Source organism: Marmota flaviventris, chromosome 9, assembly GCF_047511675.1.
Source record: "Marmota flaviventris isolate mMarFla1 chromosome 9, mMarFla1.hap1, whole genome shotgun sequence".
Classification (NCBI taxonomy): domain Eukaryota; kingdom Metazoa; phylum Chordata; class Mammalia; order Rodentia; family Sciuridae; genus Marmota; species Marmota flaviventris.
Window position 1 is genome coordinate 74,378,861 of NC_092506.1, and position 12,296 is coordinate 74,391,156.

At 30.7% G+C, this 12,296-nt stretch overlaps 1 protein-coding gene across 7 annotated transcripts in view; it reads left to right on the forward strand.

The window, feature by feature from the left end:
- The window catches only part of Tmem135 (transmembrane protein 135), a 258,724-nt gene that overhangs the window by 38,185 nt on the left and 208,243 nt on the right, over window positions 1-12,296 (forward strand). For 6 of the 7 annotated variants that reach the window (XM_071616587.1, XM_071616588.1, XM_071616590.1 and 3 more), the window contains one exon: window positions 9,425-9,458. The exons of the other annotated variant lie outside the window; for it this stretch is intronic. In XM_071616587.1, the coding sequence (XP_071472688.1) occupies window positions 9,425-9,458 (34 nt within the window). The remainder of the gene's footprint in view (window positions 1-9,424; window positions 9,459-12,296) is intronic. 7 annotated transcript variants of the gene reach the window in all.

Genomic DNA, 12,296 nt, shown 5'->3' on the forward strand with positions numbered 1-12,296 from the left:
ATTAGTTATTTCTTTTTATTGCTAAGTAATATTCCATTATGTGAGTGTACTGGAATTTGTTTAAACATTTACCCTTTTAGGGACATCTGTGTTGTTTATTTATTTATTTATTTTTGGCTGTTTTATCCACGAACATGTTACAACTTCATAATTTATTTAAATCCTTAATTTCTTTCATCTGTCTTTATAATGTGTAGAACATATCTTCTGTATGTTTGTTAGCATTTTGGGGAACAATTGCAAATGGTATTATTATTATTTTTGTAGTAACTTAACTGAGTCATATATACATATTTCATTCATTCTTTTTTAAAAATATACACAATTCATTTGTTTTAACAGAGTTACAAAATTGCTCAACCATCAGTACAATTTTAGAAATTTTCTTCACCCTAAAAAGAAACTTGTTTAGCTATCACCTCCTAAGCATCATTTATTTCTCACTCCCACCTAGCATTAGGCTATCACTAATCAATTTTATGTGTTTATATGTTTGTCTATTCTAGTTTTTTCATATAAAAGGAATCATAGTATGTGATCATTGGCAACTGGCTTCTCTTCCTTAGGATAATGACTTTAAGAGTCAAAGATGTTATATAAATCATTATTTCATTGCTTTTTATTCCAACTAATAATCCATTATATGACTATTCCACATTTTACTTATATGTTTAGTAAGTGATGGAAATTTGGATTGTTCCTACTTCTTGGTTATGAATAATGCTATTATGAATATTTTTATATACCTATTTTTTGTGGATATAGTATTTTCATTTCTCTGTGATGTACTGAATTGTGGAATTACTGGCTTATATGGTAATTCTCTTCAACCTTTTGAGAAACTGCCGAAGTGTTTACTAAAGTGATTACAGATTTTTTATTTCTTCTAGCAGTGTATAAAGTGTCCAATTTCTCCACTTCCTGGCCAGCACTTGTAGGATATGTTTTCCAATTATAGTTATCGAAGTGAGTGTGAAGTGTTCTCTCATTATGGCTTTCATTTGCATTTCCAGGTGACCAAAGGTATTGAGCATATTTTCTTGCACCTTTTGGCTATCTGCATGTTTTCTTTGGAGAAGTGTCTGTTCATATCTTGTGCTCATTTGTAAATTGAGTTTTCTTTTAATTATTAAGATTATTTTTTGTTTTTCTTTTGTATATTGGGGATGAAACTCAGGGCTTTGGGCATACTAGGCATGCACTCTACTACTGAGCTGTATTCCCAGCTTTTGTAAGTGTTCTTTAGATATTCTAGATATAGTCCCTTCTGGATATATAATTTGCAAATGTTTTTTCATGGTAAGTGTGTTTGTCTTCTCAATTTCATGATAATGTTCTTCAAAGTGTTTTAATTTTTGCAAAGTCAGTTTATTTTTTATTCTTTTGTCTGTTTTGTTTTTGGTGTCATGTTTAAGAAACCACTACAAATATAAAAAGATTTATCCCTGTTTTCTTTTAAAAGTTTTATAGTTTTAGCTTTTAGATGTAGTTCTTTCATCCATTTGAGTGAATTTTTACATATGATGTGTGGTAGGGGAGTATTATGTTTTAAATTTCATTTTCCACATGTTTGTTGCTACTATATATAGACACCACAGTTTTCATGTGTCTATCCTGATTCTTGCAACCTTTTTCAGCTTATGTTTTTGTTTCTGTTTTTCTTTAGTACTGGGAATTGAACCCAGGGCCTAACATATGTTATGCAAATGTGCTACCACTGAGCTACATCCCCAGCTCTGATCTCACTTATTAGTTGGGAGATTTTGGTACATTTATTGAGATTTTTCTATATAGGCAGTTATCTTACCTGTGAATGGAAAAGTTTTTATTTTTATTTTTCCAGTCTATATGTCCTTTATTTCTTTATCTTTATTGTATTGCTACATTTTTGTCTTGCTTTTGATATTGGGGAAGGCCCTCCATCTTTTACTCACAATCCTCCTGTCTTAGCCTCTTGAGCTGCTAGGATTTCAGGCCCACTGGGATCACAGGTATGTACCACTTGCCCGGCCCCCGTCTTTCACTAATAAGCGTAATGTTAGTTGTACGATACTTTTTTAGGTGTGCCTTATCAGGTTTAGAAAGTTCACACTTATTTCTAATTTGCTGAGAATGTTTATCATGAATAGGTATAGTACTTTGTTAATTGTCTTTTCTGCATCAGTTGATATGGACATGCCATTTTTCTTTTTAGGCCAGATTTGTTGATTATGTTATCTATAGCTGGGTTTCCCAACCTTGGCACTATTGACACCTTTTAGTACATACAGATCATTTTTTATCGGAAGGCTGTCTAATGCTTTATGTCGTACATAACTCTTCATTCTTTCGAAATTGAGACAACTAAAAATATCTTTAACCATTGCTAGATATCCCCATAGGATGAATCAGTCTTTGCTGAGAACTACTGATCTATATTTTTCGCTAATTTCTTTGGTCTAGGCTTATCGTTTGCTGAGAGAAAGTTGTAAAATCTTCAACTGTAATTCAGAATTATTTATTTCTCTTTGAATCTGTCAGTTTCTGTGTTTCCTTTTTTTTTTTTTTTTTGCTTATGATTACCATTTCTTCTTGATCAGTTGATTCTTTTATTCCATATGAAATGTTCTTCTCTAGCTTGGATAATATTATTTGTTCTAAAGTCTATTTTTATTTGATGTTAATATACTCTACCCTTCTCATGCTTACTATTTGAATAATCTACATTTTTCTTTCTAATTAATTTCAAGCATCTGTGTCTTTATAGTAAAAGTACATATTTTTGCAAATAGTGTGTAATTGGGTCTTCTGATTTTTTTGTTATCGATTGTGCTAGTTTTTGCCATTTATAAAACATTTTTAGGTGTAGATGGACATCATAACTTCATTGTTTATTTATTTATGTGGTGCTGAAGATCAAACCCAGTGACTCACACATGCTAGGTAAGTGTTCTAGCACTGAACCACAACTGTGGCCCTAGTTTTGCCCTTTAATTGAGTATTTGGTTCATTAACATTTTATTTATTGATAGTGCTAGGATAGATCTGCATTTTATTATTTGTTTTCTATTTTTCATTTTCTGTTCCTCCTTCCTTTGCTTCATTTGAATTTTTGAAAATAATTCCACTTTAATTATCTTGTTATTTTCTTTTTTTATTACTTTCTGTGTGGATTACAATATACATGTTTAAATTCACAACTTCTTAGTGTTAATATTTTACCACTCCACAAAATGTAGAAATCTCTCTGGGTCAATCCTAGCAACTGCTTACCATAGGATTTAAGTATTGTTTGTCCTGTTTCAGTGAGTATTATCATTATTTCAAGTGCAGCAACACCAATGTAAAAGTGTATAATTAATATCTAAAGCAATAACTTCTCTTAGGGCATAAAGAGTAGTTTCCTGGAAGAGGATAACATAGATTTGAGTTGCTGGTTTATTTCCTATTTCATGTTCATTTTTGTTAAGTGAATTTTTAGAAAGCTTTTTCCTTTTATTTTCCCATAAGTGAGGTTTTGCTGACTTATTATTGTTCGATTTGTTAGACACTGTTTGTTTATAGAACATTTCTGGTATTATATGTCATGAGCTAGTCTAAATATTCGTTGAAATAGTTTTTATTGTTTAAAAGACATTAAAAAAATTAAGTCTGACTTTAACTTCTTTATAACTGCTATCACATGCTTGCTGAAGAAAAGTTGATTTTCTCCTTGATTTTATTGTTATATAATTGTACTCTGTGATGTGTGTTCCTTTAGTTCTGTTGTTTAATGACGTTAACAATACTGGGAAGTATCTCTGTAGTTCTTTACCTTGAAAGCTATGTATGAGTATGCATGTCTTCCACAACTCCTGGTTGGGTCTGGTTGAAAATTGTAAGTTTTAGCCTTTTTTTTTTAAGCTTTTTAGTGTTGTTTGTTCAAAAGCTAGTGATAATTTTACAAAGCAGTTTTGTTTCTTTTTTAGTTAAACTTTAAAACAGAAAAACTAACTATTTTGGTTTATATCTTTATATGCTCTCTTATAGTATGTCTTGTAAGAGTTAATGTAGTGGCCTAATGTGCTCTAAAAAATATACTTACCAGATTTATAGTGAGATTTCATTAAATGCCAAGGTTCCCTAGTAGTTCATAATTTTCAAAGGTTGAAGTTTTGTGTATCTTAAAATGCAACACATTAGCATTGTTTTTATTATAAGAAAAAGGAATTTACAATTATATCTATAATTCACAGAGAAAATCAATGATATGCTGATGGACATGGCTAGTAAGTTGCTGGAAATGTGTCTAGATTTAGGGAAAGATGGTAATTAAAAAAATTTGGAAGTTTCCTTCTAAAAGGTGGTTGTTGTAGCTGTGGGATATATTGGAGTAGTAAGGCCCAGAATAAGAAGAGGCCTGAGGTTTAAAGTTGGGAAACAGCTATTTAAGGTGCTAATTGAAATGTGTGCAGTTGAGTCAGTCTTTTGGTAACAGTCACCAGAGTGGAAGAAATACATTGTGGAAGATTAGGAGTCTCCACCCCCCTTCCCAAATTGTAAATAGTGAAAGTCCTAGTTTTTTAAACCTTTAAAGCTTTACTTAATGAAGAAAGTCTTACTCCATTATTATATACATTTTGTATTCAGTTGTATATCACTTTTCCAAAAAGTATTTAATAAGGAAAGTATATACACTATAGATATCTATCTGCCTACCTACCTGTTCACCTATTTGGATATAAATATAGATGCACAGATGAAGATCTATCTATGTCCATATATGTGTCTTCATCTATATTGGATTAACTCTTTCCTCCATACCTTTTTTCTTTCTCTAATCTATTTATCCCTTCATCCCTCCATCCTTCCATCCCTTCATCCGTCCATTAGTTCCTCCTTCTCTCCTTCTTTCCCTCTTTTCACAGAGCTAAACATGCTTTGCCAGCTACTTCCTGACACCTAGTAAGAGGGAGGCTTACTTAAATCTTAATCATATCATTGTGGGGTTCTGAGAAAGCTTTGAAGTTGTTTCCAGGGTTGCTTAAAAAATTTATGCAACAAAGAACTGTGATCATAGTAACTCAGCAGGAAGCATTGGTAACATGGAGTTTATCCCTAGGAGGGCTGTTAAGACTAGTCCTCACTTTCTTTTTTTAGGAAGTGCTTTGTTTGTGGTTTAGAAAGAAGTTGTTCTGATGGATTTCGTTTTGTAGAATTACTATGGAATTTGCTTTGATATTTAGTATTAGTTTAGATGATTTAAAAACTGCTGTATGCTGAAACTTGGACATGTATTAAAATATCAAAAATAGCATATTTCTTTCAAGCATACTTAGTGGTTGAGTTATTAAATTGCACGATAGTAGGTTTGAAGCTCCTAAACATATATGACCAAATGATTAAAGTGCATATAATGTGTGAATAAAAGAATCATGAATTTAGTGTATAAATTCTTGGTTATCTTCAAGTTTAAGTGGCAAGACCTTGAGGACTTCTAAAAAGCCAACTCTGTGTTATGTACTATATATGATTGTGTACTATTGCTTCAGAGTGGAAGTTTGTTTTGTTTATTTCTTTTCCTTAAAGAAGTATTTTTATAATCTTCTAAAACATTTTGACAGATGAAAATCTATTATCTTTAAGGATCTTTGTGATGATTAAATAGTATTTCTTTATATAATTACAATTTTTATGACCTTTCACTTTGTCTTTGTTTTAATCTCTAATTTCTCCTAATTTAGAGAATATTAAGTATTTCTATATTATACTTTATATGTATATATAGGATATACAAATTTTTAGAATTTAGGGGTTATGTTGTTCCTAGTATACTCTCCAGTGACCTCAGTTTTGAAATGTGTTACATGTCATTCAAAATTTTGAGGTTAGCTAAAGAATATATGCACTGAAGTTTTTTTTTGCATTGAAGTTTCAAAAGCATTGTCATAAATTTAGAAATGATAATGATGTGAGAAGATAATGCTTCGAATTTAAGCAGTATATAAGGATATTTTCAACTATTAAAATGTTATACAAAATTTAATGTTTCCTATAGGAATGCTTATAGTCTGACTAGTTTTTTTAAAGATAATACCTCTATATATGAACATGAATACTCAACTAAAGTTTTGTATGAAAATTTAAGGTGTTCATTCCTTTCCTCCGAGAGACAGAGAGAGAGAGAGAGCGGGCGAGCGAGCTAGTGAGAGAGCACGCACAGACTTATCCATGGTTTAAAGAAATAGTATTTATTTGGTCATATTCATCAACCTAGTGATTTTCAGTAGAGTGGGAGTATATGTACATCCAAATCTCCTGTGAAGTTTAACAAGTAGTTTATTGTCCTTCTTGATCCTAGTCCCCTCTTTTCTAAGTGGTACCTTTTCCTTTCCCATCACTGTTTCCTTCAGATTTAGGTGATCAGTTTCTCAGGTTCATGTGATACCTAACATAATTAGAGAAATGATTAAATAAATCTGTTTGATATTGTAAAACTACAAAGTTGACATTGGCAGCATAAGGGATGAAGACATTGTACCAAGGAAATTCTATCAAAAAGGATGTAACTCTATAATCCAAACTATCATGCTTTTCAGAGAGACTGACCTGTCATTCTTGCAGTATTAACTGCCAGGTTGGAACAAGGTTGGGAAGGGGGTGATTTAGAGAAGGATAAATTGAAACTTGAGATCAGAATAGGCCACGAGGTAATAAAAATACATCCTCTGCTTTTTTACAATGGTAAGAGCATGTCAAGTCTTTATTCATCCTCAAAGCACAGAAACCTATGAAGAAAGCATTTTAAATAAGTCAGTGAGTTTCAGACATAAGAAGTAAGTTGATACTATAAAAATTTTCTACTGGAGAAGCAATTCATGGGATAGAATCTGAAACTGAAGGCAGATGAATTGACTCCTAATTCCATTGTGTGTTTGCTATTAATTCATTTTTAAGGAAACCACTTAACTTCTTTGATTCAATAGAGTAAGGATAATCATTTCTGCTTGCTAATGAATTAGTATCATTAGTTGGTCTTGCCTCTTTTTAGTCTGTGCAGGTATGTGTCTAAAATATTTGTCTGTATGTTTTATAAGACTTGACTTCCTAGAAATACTTTGATGGTTATATGTTTAGTAATTCTACAATTAGCATTGCCAGCTACTATTGCTGGTTTGTGGAAATAGAAAGGTACGCACTACAATCTTTGTCCTGTGGTTAAAGATAAAGTTTTATACACAGGTTGATGGAATTTAGTGATGAAACTGTAGCTGCATTACTATTCAGTATTATAGAATAAAGTTAGGCAGCAGAATACAACAGACACTAGTATGGCAATATGTAAATCAATGGATGTGTAACTGATGTGATTCTGCAATCTGTATATGGGGTAAAAATGGGAGTTCATAACCCACTTGAATCAAAGTGTGAAATATGATATATCAAGAACTATGTAATGTTTTGAACAACCAACAATAAAAAATAAAAAAAAAGTTAGTAGAACAGTTGCTTTTAAAAATAGCATCATATACATTCTTAGTATTTCTTCATAATGAAATATATTATCAGTTAATGACACTGAAAGAACAGAAACATTTTTATTTGGGAATTTATAACTAAAGAATATTTATTTCTTCATTCATAATTGGCTTTTGATAAAAATAGGTATCTCTTGTGAAGTATTTTACTTTTTTCTGTGTATGTGTTTAACTTATGGATATTAATTTTTCTTTATAATTTATTAAAAATAAGTAATATTGGAATATTTTTGCTTTATAATTTGGTAAGAACTGGCAAAGTTGAACAGAATTAGCAAGAAAATTTTAATCCACATATAGAAAACAAGACACAAAAGTGACCTGAGAAATCATCTTACCACTGATAAAATTTTAAGTCCTTATTTGGAGTGGCAATAGGATTCTGGTGTTTTTCTAAGGTACACTAAGACCAATGGAGGAGGGAGATTCCCTAGCATGTTTGGCACAGTGATACCTGTACATTCTTACTTTTCAACTGAAGTAAGTTTAATATTATATTTTATATTTTGATGATTACATGTAAATTATTTTTAAAATCATGTTTAAGAAATGTCAGTGAAGTCCTGTTCCTTTATTTTAACTCAAGATGACAGAGTGCCAGAGAAATAAATTTAACTAGAGCCCCTGATTTCCTAACCTCACTTTATCACTGTCCAGTTAAATCACATTGCCTCCATGTGTCTTTGGGAATATTAAAAATCTAGTAAGCCATTTTACATAATGAACAATCAATATTATATATGTATTTGATAACAAGAAGATTTCATTGACAATATCAATATGCAGACCTGGAATATTTAAATGAGAACAATTTGATATTGGTATTGGTTTCATATATAAAGTTTTTTAATACCAGGTATTGAATCCAGGGGCATGTAACCACTGAGCCATATCCCCATCCCTTTTTTTGTATTTTGTTAAGAGACAGGGTCTCTCTAAACAGCTGGGGGGCCTTGCTAAGTTGCTGAGGCTGGCTTTGAACTTGAGATCCTCCTGCCTCAGCCTCCCTAGCCACTGGAATTAGAGGCATACGCCACCGCTCCTAGCTTAAAGTATTTTATTCTTTGAGTACTGAAAGTGTTCAACATTCAAACCCAAATGAGTTTTTGAAATTTTTGGAGTTTATTATTTGAACTCTTAAAGTATGTTAAAGACGTTCTAGTGAATAAGATGTATTTCATTCATTCCTTATACACTGTATAAATTAAATAAACTGTTTAAAAGCAGAAAATAGAGCTTGAATTTCTGTCTGAATTTTCATTAAATAAGCTTTATGAATATACAGCTTTTATGTAAAGGGAGTGTTTATAGCTTTCATTTATTCTTAGGAAGCTTTAGCTTGATAAACCTTCCTAAATTCCTGATTTTTCACTTCACAATGAAATTAAAACCAAGGTGATTTCATGTAATGTATAATGACATTGAATGTTATAAATAATCATGTATAAAACAAATAGAATTCTGAAGTTTTGGAGGATAAATTTTCATTTATTCAGAATTTTTATGGGTTTGACTTTTTGGCAGAATGAATTTGTTTAGAATTCTGTAGCATAAGCTGGGTGCGGTGGCCTGGCCTACACCTGCAGTCCCATTGTTTGGCAGGTCAAAAAAGGGGGAATGCTTGAACCCAGGAGTTGGAGATCAGGCTGTACAATCTCGACAATGTATTGAAATCCTGTATGGAAAAAAAAAAGAAATTCTTTTAACAAACATATTCTAACCTTTAAGTAGAATGATTTAGAACTATTTAGATCCAACTATTAAGACAGTAAAAACTTAGTTTGGCACCATGCACCCATTTTTCTAAGATACCAGTATGTTTTTCAACTCCTGAAAATTATTTTGATAGATTTATTAAAAAAAATGATAAAATGACCATTGAATCAAATTGAAGTTTAATCTTACTCTCTTTTTAAAATTATTTTCAGGAGAGGGCTGCTCACAATTTATATGGCCAACTTGGTAAGTAATACTCTCTTTTTTTTAACTGACTTTTCCATATGCTTTTTAATTTTTTAAAAATTACATTTTCTTAAAAAAGGAAAACTGATTCAATTTGAGAATATTTTTCCATCTCTATTTTAAAGGACAAACTTAAATGTTTAAAAGAACCTTGGTACTATCTGCTTTGTTTTTATCCTATATGACTGACTTTCTCTTATTTTAGTAGGAAAGTGATTCATTGTCCTGTGCCCTTCATGACTTTTTTTCTCTAAGCTTACATTTTCACATTACTGTATATCTAGTTCTCTCCCTGTATGTTGAATTTCATATTCCGCCTCTGCTGCCATTTCTTATAGGAAAAATGTTTTAAGGATGAATTTTTGATATACCTATTTAAACATTAAAACACCATGGTACTATCTCCAAAGACTGAGTGAGTACGTTTAATAATATAATTGGTTAGGCTTCTAAATTTCTAAGTTGACAGAAATGAAGTTAATATGATCTAGTCTGATATTCTTTATTTAATATTATCTAGTCTGATATTCTGATATACATACATATATATATATAATATATGTATGTATATGTATGTGTATATATATATATATATATATATAATTGTTCAATTCTACCATTAAGTTCATATTTTAAGAACATATTCACATTAATATCTTTTAAAGTTGCTTAATAGAATTGATAGGCAACATTAAAAAATTCAATTAAGCAGGGATAATTTATTTACCTAAGGATAGATAGTTTTTAAAATTCTATAATAAGGGAGTATATTTCAGAGATATATTTAGCAATTCATTTCAGTGGTAAATAATTTTTGTTCAGTACCCATGTGTTAGTAGTTACTATGCTAGATGCTGGCCCATGAGATAGTCATTTCATTGATGGAGAAGTTATAGTAGAAATAATAATGGATAAAAAGGACTAAAAGATGACTGGTACTGTAGCACCTCAGAGGAGCTGGGTCAGAGAAAAGTGGTTCTAATCTTTTTGAGTCATAGATCTCTTTAAGACTTTGATGACAGGATGGACATTCTTCAGAGAGAACTGCTCATGTACAGACAAACACTTAAATTTCTATACAGTTTCAGAGGTTTCATGTACCATAGATTAGGAAAGTAAAGAGTACATTATAAGTAAGTTATTTTAAAATATATACTGTAGAAAACTAAGTATTCTAAGCTCTTAATTGAAGTGAGATGGGCATTTCTAGACACCAGGAGAGCAAAGTGTTTCTTTTTTTGTCTTATTCTTCATGAAAGAAATCTAACAAGAATGTAAATTATATGAAGTCAGGAACTTTTTCTATTTTATCTCCCATTATACTACAAGTACCTAATCATAGTCTGGCTTGTTGTAGAGATTTGATTAATATTTTGTTGATTTAATAATAATCTTTCTGGCTTTACAATTCTAGTAATTTAAATATAATAATGCTTTATTTTTGTTCTCCATAGATGCTTTTTGAAATCTGTTCTCTGTCTGGTTTTACTTTATAGGTATTTTGTCTTTTCTCTCAATTGTTTTTGTGATTTCTTTTTGAAGAATTTATCTTCGCAAGTTGTATTCATTAGGATGTAGAATTTTCATTTAGTTTGATCAGGACCTAGTTTGCTTCTTCAATCTGAGGACTAATAGATCTGGAATTAAATTCATATCCATTCTCTCTTTGATCTTGCCTCTTCCTGAGTTCTATATTGAGTTATTTTAACAGGAATTCCTTGTAGATGTATGTCAAACTGCATTTTCCTTTTCATGATTTTATTATTGCTGTTAACGTTTTCCCACTTTCTCATCTCTGCTTAATTCTGGCTGTCTCTTCAGGCCTGTCTTCAAGTTAACTAAGTTGTGTGTACATGTTAGGAATTGAACCAAGGGCCTTGTTTATCCTATCTGTTAAACATTTAATTTGAATTATGTAGCTTTAATTTTATAAAGGTGATACATATCAGACATAACAAGTCCAGAAATATTTTATAAAATAATCGTCTATCTCTATAATACTTTTTTCCATTATTTATTGGTTGTAACCTGCTTGTTTCTTTATAAGATGATTTTATGATATCATTTTCTGTAGAGAGGAAAAAATATAATCCAGTCTTTCCTCTTGCATTATTTATGAAATATGTTTTCTAAATTATTCATATTTGAAATAGATAAACCATGTGACTTAATACACAGACTTCAATTCTGTTTTAGGTAGTAGTTCTAAAACATGGGAATTCTAAAAAATTGCCTGTAGTTCAATTTCAATTAGTAAAAACCCCATAAAGTATTGGTATATTAATAATAATATTAATAATAATAATATTTATTTCATTTTCTTAATAGGAAGAAGCTTCCATTTTAAGTAGGCCTTGATAAGATGTTACTACTTTACATGTTTGATGATTGAAAAAGCTTTTGGCAATCTATTTTCTGGTTCTGGGCATTTCAAATCTATTTCTTTGTCATTATCTACATATTTCCAGGGGTTGGCATGTCTGTATGTTAGTGTATCCTCTGATCTTTCACTTTAATGTCATGACAGGGTAAATTGGCACAGTGAATGGTGGATTATTGCTAGAAATCACTCTTCATGTACTACCAGAAATCAATTTTCTAAACCTAGAAGCAGGTGGAAAGCAAATTAATAAATATATATTGATAAACTAAATTATTCACTTGAAATACTAATAAACTGGATTCCAAAATGCCTGTGACTATTCACTTCAAGAAGAAATCTGATAGAGAAATCAGAAAGTAATGTGATAGTGTTGTTAATCATTTGTGGTTAAAATATCTTGGTTTTGCAAATGTTGTCAGTATGTGGATATTTGAACAGATTATTTAGTGCTTTTC